The sequence below is a fragment of the Ovis canadensis genome, chromosome 6, assembly GCF_042477335.2.
Source record: "Ovis canadensis isolate MfBH-ARS-UI-01 breed Bighorn chromosome 6, ARS-UI_OviCan_v2, whole genome shotgun sequence".
NCBI lineage: Eukaryota > Metazoa > Chordata > Mammalia > Artiodactyla > Bovidae > Ovis > Ovis canadensis.
In genome coordinates this window covers 133,273,792-133,291,657 of record NC_091250.1, presented here as the reverse complement: position 1 = coordinate 133,291,657, position 17,866 = coordinate 133,273,792, and the positions used below count along the sequence as shown (strand labels likewise).

The following is a 17,866-nucleotide window of genomic DNA, read 5'->3' as shown; positions in this document are numbered from 1 at the left end:
GCATATACCCTGCCTGAGGCTTGCAATTCTAGGAGATATTTGCAAGATTACCGGCCTTTTTACGGTTCCGTCACCTCCCCCATCTCTGACCTATGAGAGAATCTGGCATCCCGACCGGAATGACATGGTTGTTTTGAGACAGTCTGCCGCCTTCTCAGTCAGCAGGCTCTCAGAATAAAGTATTCCTTGCCTCAGCACCTCGTCCCAGATTCACTGGCCTACCGTGCAGTGAGCAGAGCGAGCTTGGACTCGGTAACACATGAGGTCACAGAGTCAGACATGACTTAGTGACTAAACTATCAGAGAAGGACTATAATGAAAAAAAAAAAATCAAGTATCTCCAAGATAAAGTAAATTCCAGCCCACTGGCTTTCAGTAGGTTGCGTGTACTTTATAAACATGTTCAGGGTCCAGCAGCAGCATAAGGGAGCACAGAGCTTATGCTGCTGAGGAGCTCTCCCAGCCAAGCGGCTGTGCCAGCAGGCTCCACGTGGGACCCAGCAGCAAGCACACGGCTGCAGGTCTCACCCAGCAGGGCTCACCACCTTGGATCACCAGTGTCCTTCACGTCGGCCCCTGCATCTGGAGCACGTGTATGCTAACCCCTCCCCCCACCCCTACCCTCCAGGACCCATCCACAAAGGCTCCCTGGAAGTAAGCTTTTGAGACCCCAGCAAGAAAATCAGGGGAAGATTCCTGAAGAGTCTGCCTCCCTTTATTCTGAAGAAAAGATGCACAATAAAGAGGCCATTTCTAAGACGGCCTCGCCCCAGTTGTTTGAGTATCAGGAGAAACAAAATATTGATAACGTCATACTAACGTTTTATTCAATAGCATACCACTTTGCTACAATAGGTATATCTTTATAAAACTAAGTAACCGTCTCTTGTAGAAAAGACAACCCCAGGCCTGGCTCTCCCTTGCCAGAGTTTGAAATTCCAGGCTGAGGCCGGGCATGGCTCCTGGCTGCCCTTCTGACGGCTGTCCCCTGTGGGTGCCCCCGGAAGACCATGAATCTGGGCTTGCTCACTTCCAAATCTCTGGGCTCAGTGCAGCCTTGGTTGAGTTCATTCCATCTAACTTGCTTAGAAGGACCACGTTTAGGAGGCTCAGGGCCCCTCCAACAGCCCCATTCAAAGCTGTACCCCGGAGCCCAGCACTTCCCCCTGCCCTCCACCTCACCATCCAGAATTGGGGAGGCAGCTGTCATCTCCCTGACTGCCAGGCACTCCCCTTCTGAAGCGGGTGGGCCTGTGGGGAGCCTCACGCTGGGTCCCCACAATCTTGCTGTCTGGATACAAGATGTCGCTGGGCAACCAGGAGTCTGAGACAGCCCATTCCCTGGACTCATGGGAGCACCAGAAGGCACATGGCCACAGGCCCCTCAAAGGGGTGGGCAGCCCCACATGCACTCGGCCAAGGGAAAGGCAGGTGAAAACAGGCCCTGATGGAAAGCCCAAGGCATCTCTGGGTAGGGGGCAGATGGGGGCCACCCCACCCAGGAGGGCGCCCTCGGCTGGCTGCGGTCACCAGGAGGCCCTGGGCAATGCTCGTGCCCTCCACCGCCAGGCTCTGCACTGGGTCTTCAGAGCAGCCTCGTGGGGAGGGCGCCCATGCCGCAGGGCCAGCGGCCAGCCTGGCAGCGTAAGCGTGACAGACTGCAGTCATAGACAAATCCAAGTCTGTCGTATAACTGAGGAGCAGTTCAGACTTTTGTGCCCCATACATTTAAGGCAAGCGGCTAGGTTAGGGTCATCTGGGGCAGACCAAGGGGTCGCCCAGAACACAGCTCGGGGGCCACAGAATGCTCTGGAGATGGACCCGACACCATGCTCTGCATGCCCAGCACTGACCCCTGGTCGGAGGAACAGAGAGTGAAGGAGGCAGAGGTGCTGAAGACCACCCCACTGCCAGGGACGGAACTTCAGGAGGAAGGTTCTGCCGAAACCGCAGCCAGGCCCTTCCGCAGCCTCGGGGCACCAGTGAGTCGCTGCACCGAAGATCTGCCCACAGCAGCGCCGAGGAGGGCCCAGAGGCCCGTCTTCCCCTGGAGGCAGCCGCAGGGTCCCCCCAGGGGGCTCAGCGCACGGCGCACACGTCCAGGATACAGAAGCGCGCGCGGCAGGTGGGGCAGGGCACACGGCTGGCCAGCCAGGTGTCGGGGCGCTGCGGGTCCTGGCGGCTGGCGAACCACTTGCCCATGCAGGCGAGGCACCACATGGGGCGGCAGCGGCACTGCTGGCACTCGCCCGCGGCCGCCGCCTGGCAGTGTTTCACCAGCTTCACGCTGGCCCGGGTCTGCATGCAGCCGATGCAGGCCTCCAGGTCCTGCGGGCAGGCCAGTGGTCAGAGGGAGCTCGGCCGGGCTGCCTGGGGACGGGGGTCCTGCCCTACCCCAGGAGAGGCGGTCCACGGCGGCCCAGCTGTGGGAACCCACCTCCCCTGCCCAGCCCCCTACCTGGCTGCTGGGGACCGAGTAGGCCGGGTTGACCTCCACCAGGGAGGCGAAGGTCTCCAGGAAGAGGTCGCCCAGGCTCTGGTGGATGACCACGTTGGCCACGCTGCGGATGGGCGCCCGGAGCTTCTCACACAGCTCGCCGTACTCCGTGGAGTTCAGCCTGTAGAGGTGGACGCTGCTGGGCGGGGCCCACTAGAGATGGCCGTGGGTCCAGAGCCCACTGGCCCAGTGCTGCCCATGGGCCTCTCCTTGGGACATGCGGAGGGGCCCGGAGGGTGGGAGAACTGTAGCAGAGAGCCTGGCCCTCGGCAGGTTCAGGCCCAAGACGGGTCCAGGAGGGGCGGGCAGGCCTGCCACAGCCTGAACTAGACAGGAGCACCTCGGCCCCGGCCCAGGCTCAGGGCTGAGGGAGCCACCCAGCATCTGTCCCATACAGTGGCCCCCAGACACCCCCCGTGTGCTCCCGCCGAGGCGCCGGGAAGACAGCTCAGAGCAGGCTGGGAAGAAAGAGGAAACGCAAAGGACCTGAGGGAGGGGCACTCCAGAAGGACCAGCTCCCACCCACCCCGGCCCCTGAGCAACACCAAGAGCAGACCAAGGGTGCACCACCCCAGCGGCCCCAGCCGCAGGCCCGCCTACCGGATGTCGAAGGCCTGCACGGCAGGGTTGGCGCTGGCCACGCGGATGGTGAGCAGCTGCACGGGCAGATGTGAGTCTGGGGAGAGGTCGTGCTGCTGGGCCTCCATCAGGGTCAGGTGCACGTCCTGCTGCTGGGCCACGTGCACGCGGTACGCGGTCACCTTCATCACCCACGTGTCCGTCACGACCACACGGGCACCCGGCACCCCGGTGGCAAACTTGTCAATCCGCCGGAACTCCGTGTTCACGGAGGAAGCCACAGCCCGCCAGCCCGACCGTGGGAGGGCATAGAGGGCCAGGGTGCGGGCCAGGGGGTGGCGGGCCCACCGGTCCCGGGACCAGTAGTAGATCAGGGTGCAGGTGATGGTGGGCAGCATCAACGCTAGCAGGAGGAAGGCCCGCCAGGTCTCCGGGGTCTGGCTGGGGTAGTAGAGCTGCTTTTCCGAGGCTGCAAAGCACATGCCCACATAGTAGCCTAAAAGGGACGGGCAAGCTTCAGCAGAGGTTGGGACTGCCCGGCTGCCAGCCTCCCCAGTACTGACCCTATCCCTTGGTGGGACTGGGGGAGGCCTCTTCCTTTAATCCCCAGCCTTGGATCTGGCTCTCTGCCACGGTCAGCTCCCAGGGCAAGGCCGTGGTACCCCAGGGCAGGTGGGCCTTGTCCAGCTCCATAGCTGACTCAACTGAGTACCTGTCCAGTGAGCAGAAAACATTCTCATCTTACTACTTTAGCTTTGTAAAACCACATATGAGTAGAGGAAATAAAATGAGAAAATCCTAGAAAAGCAAAAATAAGCACAAGGATATGGTGTCACCCAATGCAGAGCTGCCCACAGGCCGTCTTGGGACTGGATCTCAGCCTCTGGGTCCCACCTACTCTGAGGAAGCAGACCAGAGTATGGCCCTTCCCAGAACCGGGACGTCGTGGACCAGACAGTAAACAAACAGTGACAAGAGCAAGGGACATGGGAGCCAGCTCCAGGCCCCTGGTGGCCAGATGGGGGCCAATTTGCATATCAAAGTTAATAACGTGGATACTGACCTGCAGGAAGGGTTTGAAGTTGCAAAAATAGTAATAAATGCTATTGATCAAACTGATACATGATAAGTAACTCATGTGGCAATAAACAACACTTCTCTGAAGTTCCAAAAGGGCTTCTCTAGGACTTCCCAGGCCGTGCTTCTCTAGGACTTCCCAGGCCGTGCAGCGGTTAAGAATCGGCCTGCCAACGCGGAGGACATGGGTTTGATTTCTGGGCCCGGAAGATCCCACATGCTGCAGAGCAACTAAGCCCGGTGCCACAACTACTGGAATCTGCGCGCTTTAAGGCTTGCAACAGAGTATCTCCCACGCGACTAGAGAAAGACCTCGGGCAACAACGAAGACCCAGCACACCCGTGAATAAAATTATATATTTTTTAAAGGGTAGGGGTGAGGGTGGGGGCCTTCCCTAGTGTTCAGTGGCAAAGATCCTGCCTGCCAATGCAGGAGATGCGGGTTCGATCCCTGGGTCAGGAAGATCTACTGGAGGCGGAAATGACACTCGACTGCCGTCACCCTCTCTGCCTGCCTTTCCCGCACCCACCTTCCAAAGAGATTGGAACAGGCCACCCCTAGGGGCATCAGTTAACTCATACCTGACCTGTCCGCCGAGAGCCAGCTCACCACTTGCCCCAGTGAGCAGAGCACCCCCTTCCCCAGGGTTCTGAGCTCGCCTCTCCGCCGGGTACCTGCAAGGGGCAGCACTTCCCCGAGCACACGGGCGCTCCCCTCGCAGCCTCGGCTCTCCAGCACGGGACCCCGCCCCCCGTCCCTCCCGCTCCGGGTTCCGGAGGTCGGCGCCCGGCTCACCGAGGGGCAGCAGCGAGTGGCACAGCAGCGTGGCGGCCGTGCGGCGCAGGTGATAGGGCACGAAGGCGGCGTCTTCGCTGCCCAGCCAGCCCGACAGCAGGTTCTGCACCGTGAGCCCGGCCGAGTGGAACTCGGTGGGGGTGAACACGAAGCACACGGCGAACACCAGGTAGGCCAGCGTGAAGGTGACCTCAGGGCTGTCCATCGCGCCGCCGTCGCCGCCGGGAAACCGGCCCGGCGAGGCCCGCCACCCAGCGTAGCGAACCGGCCACAGCGTCCGGGTCCGGTAGGCGCCCGGCGGCGCGGGGCGCTCTGGGAAACGGAGTCCCTGCCCTCGGGGCACTCGCGGGGCGCTCTGGGAGATGGAGTCCCGCGGAGTATTTTGGGAAATGAAGTTCTCGAGCCCCTCGTTCGACACCCCCCCCCCACACACACACACATCGCGAGCCGCCCCTACAGTTCTCGCGAGGGTTTGGCTCTTCCCCCACGACCCGCTTGGGGGCGGCGCTGCACTCGATCCCATTGGCCAGCTGGGGAAACTGAGACTCGGGGGAGAGGCTCTCGGGCCCTAATTTCCGCGCAGCTCAGGCGCGTCCGCACCAAAGCCCGGGATTCCTGGGAGACGGCGGGCTCCGCAGTCACCGTCCACCCGCGTGCGGCCTCCCCTCTAGGCGCGTCAGGAGAACCGCCTTTACTGAGGAATCCGGCGACCGCCGCGCCCAGCGTGCCCTCGCCCCGGAAACGAAACCTCCTAGTAGGCGTGGGCTGGCGTTCTGCCTCCCATTGGCTGTCGGCGCCCCGCGCCCCGCCCCAGCCACGCGCTGATTGGCCGCGCTCGCCAACCGTCGGTATTTGAATCGGCGGCGGGCAGAGGGGCTCCGGAACTCGGCACCTCCCACCCTGGGCTCCGCGCGGCGGCCGACAGGTAAGGGGGCGACGGCGGGGGCCCGGCTCGGGGCTCCGGTCCTGCCTCTTGCCGGGGCTTGGGGCTTTGTCGGCCTGGGTCTGCCTGCCGCGCTGGCGACCTCCCCGCCCCAGACCGGGGCCTAGGCCGCCTCCGGCTCCGCCCTCCTCGCGGTCTGGGCCGTTCTCCCGCCGTCCCTCACTCCGCCGGCCCGGCCGCAACCGGGAGCAGAGCAGATGGGCTCCCACCCCCGCCTCCCGGGACGCCCGGTGATTCCGAGCCTGAGTCCACGCGCGCTCGCTGCCCTGCGCCCAGCGCTGGCCTCCCGATCCCCGCCCCTCTGGGTCCAGCCCCACCCGGACCCATCGCCGACTCCTGCCGCACCGGATTCGGCAGACCCCCCTCACCCTAGGTCGCCAGTCCCTCCCCGCCTCCCCGGCCAGCCCTCCTCTTCTCAAAAGACCCCTCCTCTTGAGCAGAAGCCCTCGTCATTAGCAGAAGCCAAACTCCGGAAGGCTGCCGTCATTGTTCTCCCACTTTCCCCAGGGCAAGGAGGAGGTCTGCCAAAAAGGCGTCCTGTCTGCTCTCCGTCCTGTGTCCTGCAGCCCCCCCTCCCCTGTTTACCCAGTTGTTCAGGCTAAACCTCAAGAGTGAGTGGCCCCTAGCTCAGGCTCATCTTTCCCGTCTCCGGACGCAGTGTGTGAGCCCGATGCCAAGAGGGGCTGACCACGCCCCCTGGCCCAGTGCCAGAGCCTCTGACCCCACCCCCCTCCCCGCTTCCCTCCTACCCCTCTTGTCGTCCACAGGCAGCCCCTACCCCCAAGCCCTTCGAGGTGGCCTGTCACCCTGACCTCCCCTCTTTTAAAAGCCACCCTTTCTCCCGTGCCTCAGCCACCTGGCCTCCTCAACCACAGTCCCCAGGGTCCCCACCGCCAGCGAGTACCTGTAGTGCCCCCACGAGGCAAATGCCCAGTCCTCTGGTGACTCCTCAGTTGGGAGTGCCATGCCACTGACCATCGTGAGGGCCTCGGGAAGGAGGAATGAGACTCCCCTGGAACCCCTGGGCCTGATTGGAGGCCCCTGGTGGAGACACTCAGCTCCCCACAGGTGACTCCACACCTGCTGCCTGCTGCCTTCTCCACCTCCTCCTCGGCCATGCTGCTGGGCCCTATTGCGTTTCTGTCCACGAACTGGGAGGCTGCTCCACTTGATGGAGGGGCCCAGGCTTCCTCTGCCGCTTCAGTTTCATCACAGATCAGCCCTTATCTGTCTCTGAACTTTTACCCACAAAGTTCAAGTTGTTTTAATCACCTGAGCCTTCCCTCCTGCCCTATTAGCTGAAGGCTCCTCTGGCTCTTACTCCTGGGAGGTGGCAGCTCCTTTGGAGCAAGATGGGGACTGCCTGGCAGAAGACACACTGCCTGAGGTCTGACCCACCTGTGCCGAAGGGGGACATCTCCCTGCAGCACCATGGGTCAGCCCTGTCGCTGTCGCCTATGAGCGTCACTGCCCGCCTGACACCCAACTGCCCGCTTTTCCAGAATGAGTCTGCATATCTTCAGTGACGGAAATGTCACTGGTGACAAAAGTACAGAAAACTGCGACTTCCTGTTTTCACCACCGGAACTTACCGGAAGATCATCTGTTCTCCGTCTGTCACAGAAAGAGAATGTGCCCCCGAAGAGCACAGCCAAAGCTGTGAAGGTGAGCACGCTGGGCCCCTGCGTTCGATCCGCCGTGTGTCCCACGAGAGGTCGCCCTGGCACCTGCTTTGCTGGCAACTTACTGCGCTGCCCAGGCAGGGCACGGTGCTGCCAGAGGGGCGTCAAAGACTTGAATTATTGAGCAGGTGCCCTCTTCTCTCCCCAACAGGTGACTTTTCAGACACCTCTGCGGGACCCACAGACACACAGGATCTTAAGTCCCAGCGTGGGCAGCAAGCTCGAAGCCTGTTTTGCTCTGGGTGACCCCACTGGGTTAGGAAACTGCCATCAAATCTACACCCAGAAAGAGAAGTAAGTGTGGGGTTGTCTGACGTACTGGTGTCGGAAGCCTCCGGGATTCAGCAGAAAAGCTCTGTTCGCAGAGCCTGCCACACCCGGTTAGGCTCCTCCTGGGCTCTGCTGTGTGTCCTGCGTGGCCCAAAGCACCTCAGAAACCATTTGTTGCTGGAAAAGTGAGTAATGGGACGGCAGAGGCACAGACTCCACATTCAGCTCCTCTGTTGGGCTCTTGCCAGCAGATGGATTGGTTTCTGTTCCTCTAACTTCATGAAGTGCCCTGGCGGACTCTCCAAAGGGGGTGCTCTGCAGCTGTGTTAGCACTCTTGGGGAATCTCCTGTGCTCAGCAGCAAGCCTGGGAGAGGGCTTACGGACAGGCCTTGTTGCTAAAGGCATAGGAGCTGTCTGTTGGGTGATCCAGTTTGATGAATCAGATTGGAAACACTTGACTTTGACCAGCAGGAGCGTCTTTGCAGCCTCACCTGCCATTAGGTGTTTGGCTGGGTGTGGCGGTCAGCTCAGTGAACACCCAGGCTTTCCTGCCTCTTTCTAGAGACGGGGACCCTGGTGGCAGCTCTTCACCCCAAATTAGGCTGAATTTACCCAGTTAGTGCCCCCAAGGGACCCACTGAGTGCCCCCAAGGGACCCACAGAATCCAGCGTGGGAAGGGGCCTCACTAGCATAAAAGTCAGCCTCATTCTGACTTTTATCGACTTACATGGTTTAAAGCTTGCTTTTTCTTTTAAACTGACTTTAGATGTGCAGAGAAAGGTGTAAAAGCAGAATCTCTCCAGAGCACCCTTCACCTCACTCACATAAGACATCCCTGGGCTGCATTCCCACCTCCCCTTGGGTGGAAATTCCTCGCACCTGAATCCCCTCCACCCAGGTCTCCTCACTGCTTTTCAGCTGAATGAGAGTAGAGTGACTCGAATACTGTCTGCTCATCAGAGCCCACAGAGAGGGAGGCCAGGCTACTGAGGCGCCAGCTCTGAGCCGCTCCAGCTGCGGGGAGCTGGGGTCCTGCTTCTCCTGAAGGCCACGGCCTCCACCTGGCCTTCCTCGCCAGTGGGGAGCCTGAGCCTCGCGTGCACTGACTCTCCCTGATGACACAGCGGTCCCCAGCCGGAAGGGGGAAATGGGCTGCTGCGGGGAAGCCCAGCTCTGACCGCCGTTGGTCGGGTTTCTGCTCTTGTCCCCTGCGTCTCCGGGGCCAGCCAGCAATGACTTGTGGGAATGTTCTTGTGAAAGCTGGTCCCAAGGAGGGCGTTGACGCAATGCTTCTTATTTTTGTATTTAGTTAATGTTTTCACATGGACTAAAATCTAACTAAAGTCCTAACTGGTCCGTTAGTGTTAACTAAGTTTGTTTTCTGAAAAGTCAACAGTTCACCAAGGAAACAGACACCAAAACGACCCATGGAATTCTCCAGAAGCCAGTACTGGTCAACGCCGAGCCACCTTCAGAGGGCATGAGACCAGCCTCCGAAGACCAGCCTCCTGGTGGGCCCCCCTCAGCTCCCCTGGTCAGCCTGGGCCCCTCAAACTCTTCCCAGATACCAGAGAGTGTTGAAAACCCCGAGGCCTCCCGAGGACCAGCGCCCGGCAGCCCTGAGTGCACCCAGGAGGAGCACGTCCACCCTCGGCCCTCAGAGGAGAGCATGCCCTTCGGGCCCTCGGCTCCAGAACAGCCCCCCAGGGTGGCGTCCCAGGACGTGGCAGAGGACCCACTCAGCACTACGGAAGGAGACTTGGAGGGGATCCCTGGTCCCCAGACTGGGCCCACCTCGCCCTCTGGTGCCCACCCTGGAGAAAAACCCCTCGTGGGCCTGCCTGGGGCGGCCCCAGCGGGCTCCGTGGACGCCACCGGCCGCGAGGACACGGCCCTGACTGGCCCCAGAGAGGCTGCAGGGGCCACACGCCCCGGTGCTCAGGGGGAGGAGGCCTGTGGCCAGGCCGCTGGCTCTCTGAGGAGTGGCCCCGTCCGGCTGGAGTTCGACTTCTCCGACGCCACCAGCAAAAGGTCGCCCCCACTGCGGAAACGAGGGAAGGTCCTGGGTCTCAAGCCCCCCTCAAGGAGACCAGAGGCGAGGCCCGGAAAGGCCCCCCTGGAGGCGGACAAGGGTTGCGAGCTCGCTCTCCGTGAGTCCGACGGCCCAAGCAGGGATGAGCCGGACGACCCAGACTGTAACCCGGCCACAGACAGTGGAGAGGCCCGGCCCCCGGAGCACCTGCAGAGCGGCCAGGCCGCAGAGGCCTTGTCTCTGAGCCGGTGAGCACGGGCTGGTGGTCCTCCAGGGCAGGCGTGAGACCAGAGATGTCGCGTGTCCCCCAGGTGGGGGCCCTGGGGACCAGCAGGGGAGCATCCCTTCACTGCGGGCACCCTGGGGACAGGTGGGGTGCTCGTGTAGTCCAGGAGGGCCGTCTGCGCCTCGGCCTCCCACCACCCGCTCCCAGGGGTGGGCTCGATGCTGAGCGTGGGCCTCAGCCTCCCGGGCGGGCTTCTGTTGCCATTTCCCAGCAGCCATAGGATTCACTTACTTTTGCTTTTACTTGAGTTGAAACGACCTCAGGGCTGTTTGCCCACTCCTGAGGAGCGTGATTCTTGTGCAGGCAAGGTTGGGCGGGACGGCTTTGTGGGGGCCCCCGATGCGGCCCTGAGCCTGGCTTCTAGGGGAGGGGTCGCAGGACCCCAGCAGCTCGGAGCTGGGCGTGGGCTCAGGCCCTGCTGACCCCGTCTCTTCAGGCCGGCGTGCTCAGATGACACACCCGGGACGAGGACGCCAGAAGCAGCGGGCGAGGTACGGGCGCGGCCACCACGCCTGCGGGCGCCGCTGGCGGAGGGAGGCTGGTGGGGAGGGCACGCTGCTCCCCTGCTCCCCTTGTTTCGGCCAGCCCTGCAGTGACCCCACCTCCCTTTTAGGGGGGGACCACAGGCTCTTCAGGGGGGTCGGCGCCCCTCAGCAGCCCAAGCAGCAAGCCACAGACTGCACACCCACCCCCCACCGAGAGCGAGCCGGAGCCCACCCTGGACCTGAGTGGGGAGCAGTTCCGGGACCCCGCGGAGGGTATGTGGTCGTCCGTCCTCAGCGCGGGAGGCAGCAGGCCGCCGAGCCGGGAGGGCTGTACGAACCGAGGTCCCTGGAGAGGGGGAGCCACCCGCCCCCAGAGACAGGCTGAGCCGCCTTAGTGCAGCCAGGGCCTTTCAGGGCAGGAGAGCTCGCGGGTCTCCGTCCCGTGAAGACCCCAGCCCTGAGGCAGGCAGGGCACGGGCCGAGGGTCTCTGGGGGGCTCTCTGTGGGGTCCTCACCGTGCCAGCGGGGCTGGGAGCCGGGAGGAGCCTCCCTCTGCCCCAGGGGCCCTGGCGTCACGTGTCCCTTCCTGTTGATGGCGCTCTGCCTCGGGTCAGGGTGAGTCGGGGCTTCTCTCCTGGCCGAGCAGCGCCCCCGCTGTGGATGGCGCCTCGTCTCCTTCCACTGCTGCTCTGGCCCTCGGGGACGAGCTGCCCGGAGCGCGTGCACGAGCTGCCCGGAGCGCGTGCACTGCTGTCTGTCTCTGGGCGGGGGCCCAGCCTGGTTCCGCGGGGTCTGAGGTCCGGGCTGTGGCTGCGTGGTAGGTTTGCTCCCTGATGCTGAGCGGCGCTCGTGCTCCTGACCTTCCTATGCTCAGGTTCTTTGCCTGGTTTTACTCGGACTATTTTTGTTGTCACGCTGTTGCGACTCTAATATGATCCAGAGAAGAGCTGCTCCTCAGGCACGTGGCTTGCAGAGGCTGCCTTCACTCTCTCGATGGCGTCTTCAGGGGTGCAGACGTCCACGCTCAACCCCAGCTCGCTCTGCGCCGCTCGGGCTCCTGGTGTCAGCTTTAAATCTTTGTCTATGCATCAGCCACCCTTGGGATTTTAAGCAGATTTCAGACTATCAGATAGTAAAGAACTCCTCCGTGGCGGTTCTCAACCAGGGCGACCTGGCCCCCAGGGAACATTTCTGTGACGCCCCCGAACCCTCCAGCCCCAGGCACCCTGAGCAACCCTGCTCTACAGCAAAGAACACTTGGTGCCTGGGGAGGGGTGCTGTGCTGGGCACAGCCAAGTGCCAGGCTGGGGGGCACACGGCTGACCTGGCCTTGCCTCACTGAGGCCCATGGGGGGCAGGCAGCCTGTGGCGGGCAGGGGGTGGCTGCTGACCCTCCTCTCAGTCCTAGGCGCAGGGGCCGAGGTGGACTACCTGGAGCAGTTTGGAGCATCCTCGGTGAGTACCCAGCATTGCTGCGGCCCCGCTGCCTGGGAGCAGGCTCTGCGTCCCTAGAGGCGGCGTCACCCCCGGCCCTTTGCTGCAGCCACTCTTCCCAGCGCATTCCTGCCCCCAGCCCCCAGACCACTTGGCTCAGGCCCCAGAGGCATCTCCTGCGGGCTGGGCTCCCCCGAGGGATGGGGCAGGCACGCTGGGGAGACTGCTGACCCAGCCCCCCCTCTTAGTTTAAAGAGTCAGCCCTGAGGAAGCAGTCACTGTACCTTAACTTCGACCCGCTCCTGCAGGACAGTCCCCGGAGGCTGGCACCCAGCAGGTACGCCCCACTGGTGGCAGGGGCAGGCAGGGGCGGGGGCTGGGCCCGCCTGGGGGCCCATTTGGTGAGCAGGCGTGCTCCTGTGTGCCCACAGCAGCGGCGGGCAGCCTGACGGGCCGCGGGGCCCACCTGTCCCGAGCACGGGCCTTCTGACCTCCGAGGAGTGCCCCGGGCTCATGCAGACGGCGGGCAGCTTCTCTCCCGGTCTCTGTGCTCACAGTGTGGACGCGCCTCCCTCTGGAAGCCCTCCGGAGGCCCAGCTGCTCGACCTGGACTTCCCAGGAGCCCCTGGCGTCCCTGTAAGTGCCTCCTCTCCTCTGCTTTAGAGACAGGTGTATACTAAGGGCCCGGCCTCACGGGGTGGCTGGGGGCCGACGCACTGCCTCTGGCCGCGCCGCGCTGTGGGGAACCGGGGGGTGGAGGGCCACGCAGAGGAGCTCACGGCCCTGCCGGTCTCTCCCGCAGATGCCTGGCCCGCCTCCGTGTGCCCTCGGACCCGGGGCTCCACTGCTGCCGGTGGGGCCGATCGTGGACGTGCTGCAGTACAGCCAGAAGGACCTGGACTTGGCGGTGAGCATGCGGGCGGGGCGGGGGTGGGCAGCATCACAGGCTCCACTCACTGCGCCAGAACCGGGCGGTCCGGCAGCCGGGCGTCCTGTTTCCGCCCCCACGTGTGTCATGGAACCCGTAGCATGAGGGTCTGCGCCGTCCCGGGAGAGCGCCCCCCAGCCTCCTCACTGGTGAGGGGACGAGGCCGGGGCGCTGTCTAAGGTGGTGGAGGCCTGGGCTGGACCCTGCGGCGCCCAGCACCTCCCACCCGCCTCAGGCTGCCCCGCCCCGCCCCGCCCCTCCCGTGCTGGGAAGCGTCCCCCGCGCAGGGCGTCCACCAAGTGGGGCGGGAGACATCAGCGCGGGGAGCGGCCCTGGGCCAACGCGGGCGTGTGGCCACGCAGGTGGAGGCCAAGCAGAAGGAGAACGAGGTGCTGCGGGGCAAGTGCGCGGCGCTGCAGGAGAGGCTCCTGGAGATGGGGTGAGGGCGGCGGCGCGGGCGCGGGCGCGGGCGCGGGCGCGGGCGCGGGCGCGGGCGCGGGCGCGGGCGCGGGCGCGGGCGCGGGCGCGGGCGCGGGCGCGGGCGCGGGCGCGGGCGCGGGCGCGGGCGCGGGCGCGGGCGCGGGCGCGGGCGCGGGCGCGGGCGCGGGCGCGGGCGCGGGCGCTCGGCTCCTCCCACCCCTCCACTCTCCTCCCACCCCTCCACTCTCCTCCCACCCCTCCACTCTCCTCCCACCCCTCCACTCTCCTCCCACCCCTCCACTCTCCTCCCACCCCTCCACTCTCCTCCCACCCCTCCACTCTCCTCCCACCCCTCCACTCTCCTCCCACCCCTCCACTCTCCTCCCACCCCTCCACTCTCCTCCCACCCCTCCACTCTCCTCCCACCCCTCCACTCTCCTCCCACCCCTCCACTCTCCTCCCACCCCTCCACTCTCCTCCCACCCCTCCACTCTCCTCCCACAGGAAGATCATGGACAGCTTTGAGGGGACTGTCTACCAGGTGATGGGTGAGTGCCGCCCCCTGCCCCCTGCCCCCTGCCCCCTGCCCCCTGCCCCCTGCCCCCTGCCCCCTGCCCCCTGCCCCCTGCATCAGGGGTGGGGGTGGCAACGCAGCGGGCAGGTTGGGTCCCTTCCCTGACGCTGCAGTGTCCACCCTGCCCTGGGGGCTGTGTGTCCCCCGGCAGCCTCCGTGGACATTGGGCACTAGCCGTGTCCAGGCTGGAAGCCCCGAGTGTGGGACAGGCCTGGGCTCACTGCCAGCTGCCTTGGTTTCTGGGCGGAGCTGGTGTTAAGGAGACAGCTGTTTTCTGGGCATTTGGAGCCCTAAGGGTCCGCCCTGGGAGGTCCCGAGAGAGGCAGACACCCTGCCGCCCGCCAATCCGAGGTGCTGGTCTCTCCTCCAGAGGAATCTCAGAAACAGAAGGAGCTCGCCAAGGCCGAAATGCAGAAGGTCCTGAAGGAGAAAGCGCAGCTGGCGGCCGACCTGCACTCCATGGAGAAGTCTTTCTCCGACCTCTTTAAGCGGTTTGAGAAGCAGAAGGAGGTGATCGAAGGCTACCGCACGGTGGGTGCTGGGCCAGCCTGGGGCCCGGGGAGGGGCGGGGGCCCTGCAGGAGGAGGGGCTGAGCATAGCCCCGGTGCGGAGCCTGGCAAGAAGCGAGAGGCAGGCCCGCAGGTGGGGCCTGGCTCAGCCCTGCCTCTGCCTGCACCCTGGGCTCTTGGCTTGTCACCTGCAACAGGACACGGTGCCCTCGAGGCGTCCGTGTGGGCCTTCGCGGAGACTGCGGGCCTGTGCTGGTTGCTGCGCTGTCCCCACCGCCACGCGGCAGGGCACCCAGCCCCCAGAGCCTGGGGCTCGGGGAACGAGACAGGCTGTTCCAGGGCCTGGTGCCTGACCCAGGTTCCCCCACAGTGCCTGGACAGAGCCCCCGTGGCAGGGCCCTGAGGGGCGGGCAGGGAGGCCTGGGCTGTCTGCAGGGAAACAGGCGGGCTGCTCCCACGTGGCCTTTTCTACGGCTGCTCCACGAACCCCCAAAGAGCTGGGCCTCGGCTCAGGGCTCAGTGTCCATCTTCCTCCCAGAACGAAGAGTCTCTGAAGAAGTGTGTCGAGGATTACATAGAGAGGGTGGAGAAGGAGGCCCAGAAGTACCAGGCGCTGAAGGCCCAGGCGGAGGAGAAGCTCCAGCAGTGCGTGGGGAGGCGGTGCTCGGTGGGGTCAGGATGGGGGCGCGGGGCTCGGGGACGCGGGCGAGCAGGAGCCTAGGGGCGTCTGGCCCGCCTGCGGCTCAGCCAGGCCCTCTGCTGCTCCAGGGCAAGCGAGGAGATCGCCCAGGTGCGCAGCAAGGCCCAGACGGACGCTCTGGCGCTGCAGGCGGTCCTGAGGAAAGAGCAGATGCGTGTCCACTCCCTGGAGAAGGTGGTGGAGCAGAAGGTGGGCGCAGGGTCCCTAGGCCAGCAGGGGCGGGGGTGGGCAGCCCTCGCAGCTCAGGAAGGCTCGGGGGCGCCAGGCTCCAGGCACTGCGGGAAACCCAGGGGCGCAACTCTCCTCTTCAGACTAAGGAGAATGATGAGCTGACCAGGATCTGTGACGACCTCATCTCCAAGATGAAGAGAATCTGACCCGGCAGCCCTGACCTTGCTGTCTTCCCTCTGTGTGTGTGTGTGTCTGTCTAGGTTTTCCTTCTCTATTGACATCGATTCTTATTTCAGTTTGTTTTTAAACTAGGTTGCTTTCGGAAAAAACTAAATAAAGTTTCTCTTAAATCTAAGCAATAGAGCTGTCCTGGCCTTCATTAAAGGGGCAGTTTCTGGCTGATCTGACCACAGTCGCTGTCCCTTCGATGCCTTCTCTCCGTCCCTGCCCGCACCTCGCAGCTGCCCGGCCAGCCACCAGCACCTCCTGGGTGTCGGCTGAGCGGGGCCCAGTCCCCCAGTCCCCCTGGCCAGCCACGTGGTGCTGGGGTGGACGCTGTCTGCATCAACCACAGGTCTCGCAGACCAGTGCCTTCGTGGAAGAAAGGCAGCCGCGGCAGGGGTCGGCTCTGGGTCCCGGTGAGGGCTGCCGGCCCCGCAGTGGGACGTTCACAGGGGTGGGGGGTGTCATGACCGGCAGTTCCCAGCTGCCCCCCTCCTGGCTGGAAGCCCCCAGTCTCCTGAGACCCAGGAAGACGCCGTGCGTGGAAACTCACGGGCAAGGGGTCTCCACAGCAGGGGGTCTCCCTGCAGAGCCCTGCCAGACATTCAACGCTCCTGACGGAGGAAAGGCTCAGAGTCTGCACCCCCAGGGCCAGGGGCCTGCTCCCCGGGAGAGGCTGAGCGCATCTTCCTCCTGGGCCCCTTCCCATGGGGCAGGGCCGGGGGTCCCTGGCCTGGGGGCAATGAGGGCCGGGCGGCCCCAGGGGGCCCTCTGAACCGAGCAGGCCCAGCCTGCTGGGCAGCGGGACCGTGGAGGGGGCAGGCCGACCGCTGGCTGGACACTGGTCAGGGAAGCTCGAGCTCTGGAGCGGTTACTCCTCACGACATGACCTGGGAACCGCCAGAGGGCACCTCCAGGGTCTGCACGTCCACCCCGAGCCCAGGGCGCCGTCCTGAGGCGGGGGGAACCAGTACAGGGAGCAGGGGTCCCCACGGAGAGGCAGCAGGCCACGCCCCCACCCCTTCAGGAGGGCAGGTCCCTGGGGGGCCGCAGTGGCATGCTCGCCGCCACCAGGGGTCGCTGCCGGCCACACGCGGCAGAAGGATGGGACCCTGGGGATGCCCGCCCCCCACACTCCCTCGGGCGCCACTGTGGCCCCCGCAGTTGCACAGCATGCCCCTTCTCAGAACTCAGAGTGACAGGGGTGGGGACTGGGGGCCACTCCTCCCAGCCCCAGGCTCCCTGGGAGCCCCCGGGGACCCCTGTGGGTCCCCCAACTCCCCCATCCTCAGCAACACCGCCAGCAGGCCTCTCCTGACCTGAGTCACACACAGCCCTCCTGCGCTCAAGAAGCTGTCCCGGCCCCCACGTCAGGGCCAAGCCGCTGGGCGGGGCCTGCAGGACCCTGGCCCAGGCCGGCCGCTTTCTGCTTAACTCCTGGAGGGGTGTCCTCAGCACCCGAACCCAGCCAGATGCAGGGCTGCGGGGTCCTGGGGCTCCTGCCAGAGTCACCCCAGCTAGCCCCAAGACTGTGCCCTCGAGGCCCAAGCCAGCCACCTCCCGACGCCAGGCCCTCCCCTGGCTGGCCGCACCTTGCCCAGGGGTCTGTGGGCCCACCCGCAGGGGCCAGGGTGGGCAAGGGATGCCTGCAGCGCCGGGACCACCCCCCACACCTCCCACAGGAGCTGGCGAGGGCGGGGGCCCCGAGGCTGTAGCTACGTGGCTCACTCCAAGAGAGCCCGCAGGCTTGCCCCCTGCTGCTTGCCACTCCACAAGCCGCCCAGGGCGCTGTCCCCAGCTGGGGCCTCTGAGCTGGGCCCGGCGTCTGCCCAGACAAGGCCACGAGGGGCGGCTGGCCACGCTGAGGACACGGGCCGCCGGACAGCGTCCTAGGCCAGCAGCCTCGCCCTGGACAAAGGGGCCTTGTGCAGCTGAATGGGTGTTTATCCTGGGGCCCGAGTCAACTCAGGGCTGAGAGGCCGGGCGGGGGCCTGGCACCGGGCTCCTGAGGGTAAACATGACCCGAGCTGGGCACGCAGCCGCAGCCCCGGCTTCCGCACCCCTGCGCCTGGCACGCCATCTCCACGGCCGGGGGCCTCTGCTGGGCGGGAGCGGGTCAGCCAGAAAGGAGGCCAGAGGTGTGGGCCTAGCCCTGGCAGCCACCCCCAGACGTACAGCCAGTGAGCCCCTCCCGGCGGTGGGGTGGGACCCGGAACCCCCAATACAGAACGGACGTTCGGGCCCCCAGATTCAGGGGCT

General features: G+C 64.7%; 2 protein-coding genes and 1 long non-coding RNA gene across 10 annotated transcripts; 1 reads left to right on the top strand and 2 right to left on the bottom strand.

The window, feature by feature from the left end:
- Positions 1-805: 805 nt before the first annotated feature.
- Positions 806-5,959, bottom strand: TMEM129 (transmembrane protein 129, E3 ubiquitin ligase). 2 transcript variants are annotated; one of them, XR_011257916.1, is made up of 4 exons: positions 4,950-5,345; positions 3,098-3,572; positions 2,459-2,955; positions 806-2,328 (listed from the first exon to the last, which is right to left on the bottom strand). XR_011257916.1 is itself a non-coding variant. In XM_069594934.1 (4 exons), exons 1-4 carry the CDS (start codon positions 5,470-5,472, stop codon positions 2,080-2,082), a joined length of 1,407 nt encoding a protein of 468 aa, XP_069451035.1. In that variant the 5' UTR covers positions 5,473-5,959; the 3' UTR covers positions 806-2,079. The 2 variants fall into 2 exon arrangements, 1 of the variants encoding a protein (XP_069451035.1); XM_069594934.1 differs by having other exon boundaries at positions 2,459-2,618; positions 4,950-5,959.
- Positions 3,640-4,912, bottom strand: LOC138442803 (uncharacterized). Its single transcript, XR_011257917.1, has 3 exons — positions 4,736-4,912; positions 4,140-4,320; positions 3,640-3,788 (listed from the first exon to the last, which is right to left on the bottom strand). It is a non-coding gene; the product is annotated as an uncharacterized lncRNA (long non-coding RNA).
- TACC3 (transforming acidic coiled-coil containing protein 3) lies at positions 4,914-15,740 on the top strand. Of its 7 annotated transcripts, none has more exons than XM_069594928.1 (17): positions 4,914-5,118; positions 5,621-5,874; positions 7,395-7,557; positions 7,726-7,868; positions 9,236-10,126; positions 10,601-10,655; positions 10,778-10,922; positions 12,052-12,104; positions 12,332-12,420; positions 12,515-12,719; positions 12,886-12,990; positions 13,374-13,450; positions 13,936-13,979; positions 14,376-14,536; positions 15,053-15,159; positions 15,283-15,403; positions 15,526-15,740. In XM_069594928.1, exons 3-17 carry the CDS (start codon positions 7,396-7,398, stop codon positions 15,589-15,591), a joined length of 2,424 nt encoding a protein of 807 aa, XP_069451029.1. In that variant the 5' UTR covers positions 4,914-5,118; positions 5,621-5,874; position 7,395; the 3' UTR covers positions 15,592-15,740. The 7 variants fall into 7 exon arrangements, with proteins under 7 accessions (XP_069451029.1, XP_069451030.1, XP_069451031.1 ...); XM_069594929.1 differs by having other exon boundaries at positions 5,088-5,118; positions 12,518-12,719; XM_069594930.1 differs by lacking the exon at positions 4,914-5,118 and having other exon boundaries at positions 12,641-12,719.
- The last annotated feature ends 2,126 nt before the right edge of the window (positions 15,741-17,866 follow it).

Excerpts from the sequence above, each read along its gene's own strand:
- TMEM129 (XM_069594934.1), bottom strand. The coding sequence starts at position 5,472 with ATGGGATCGAGTGCAGCGCCGCCCCCAAGCGGGTCGTGGGGGAAGAGC. Across the intron at positions 2,619-3,097 it reads GTGCAGGCCTTCGACATCCG|GCTGAACTCCACGGAGTACG; the intron begins GTAGGCGGGCCT and ends CCACCTCTACAG. Across the intron at positions 2,329-2,458 it reads ACTCGGTCCCCAGCAGCCAG|GACCTGGAGGCCTGCATCGG; the intron begins GTAGGGGGCTGG and ends GCCTGCCCGCAG.
- TACC3 (XM_069594927.1), top strand. The coding sequence starts at position 6,857 with ATGCCACTGACCATCGTGAGGGCCTCGGGAAGGAGGAATGAGACTCCC. Across the intron at positions 10,656-10,777 it reads CGCCAGAAGCAGCGGGCGAG|GGGGGGACCACAGGCTCTTC; the intron begins GTACGGGCGCGG and ends CCTCCCTTTTAG. Across the intron at positions 14,537-15,052 it reads TGATCGAAGGCTACCGCACG|AACGAAGAGTCTCTGAAGAA; the intron begins GTGGGTGCTGGG and ends TCTTCCTCCCAG.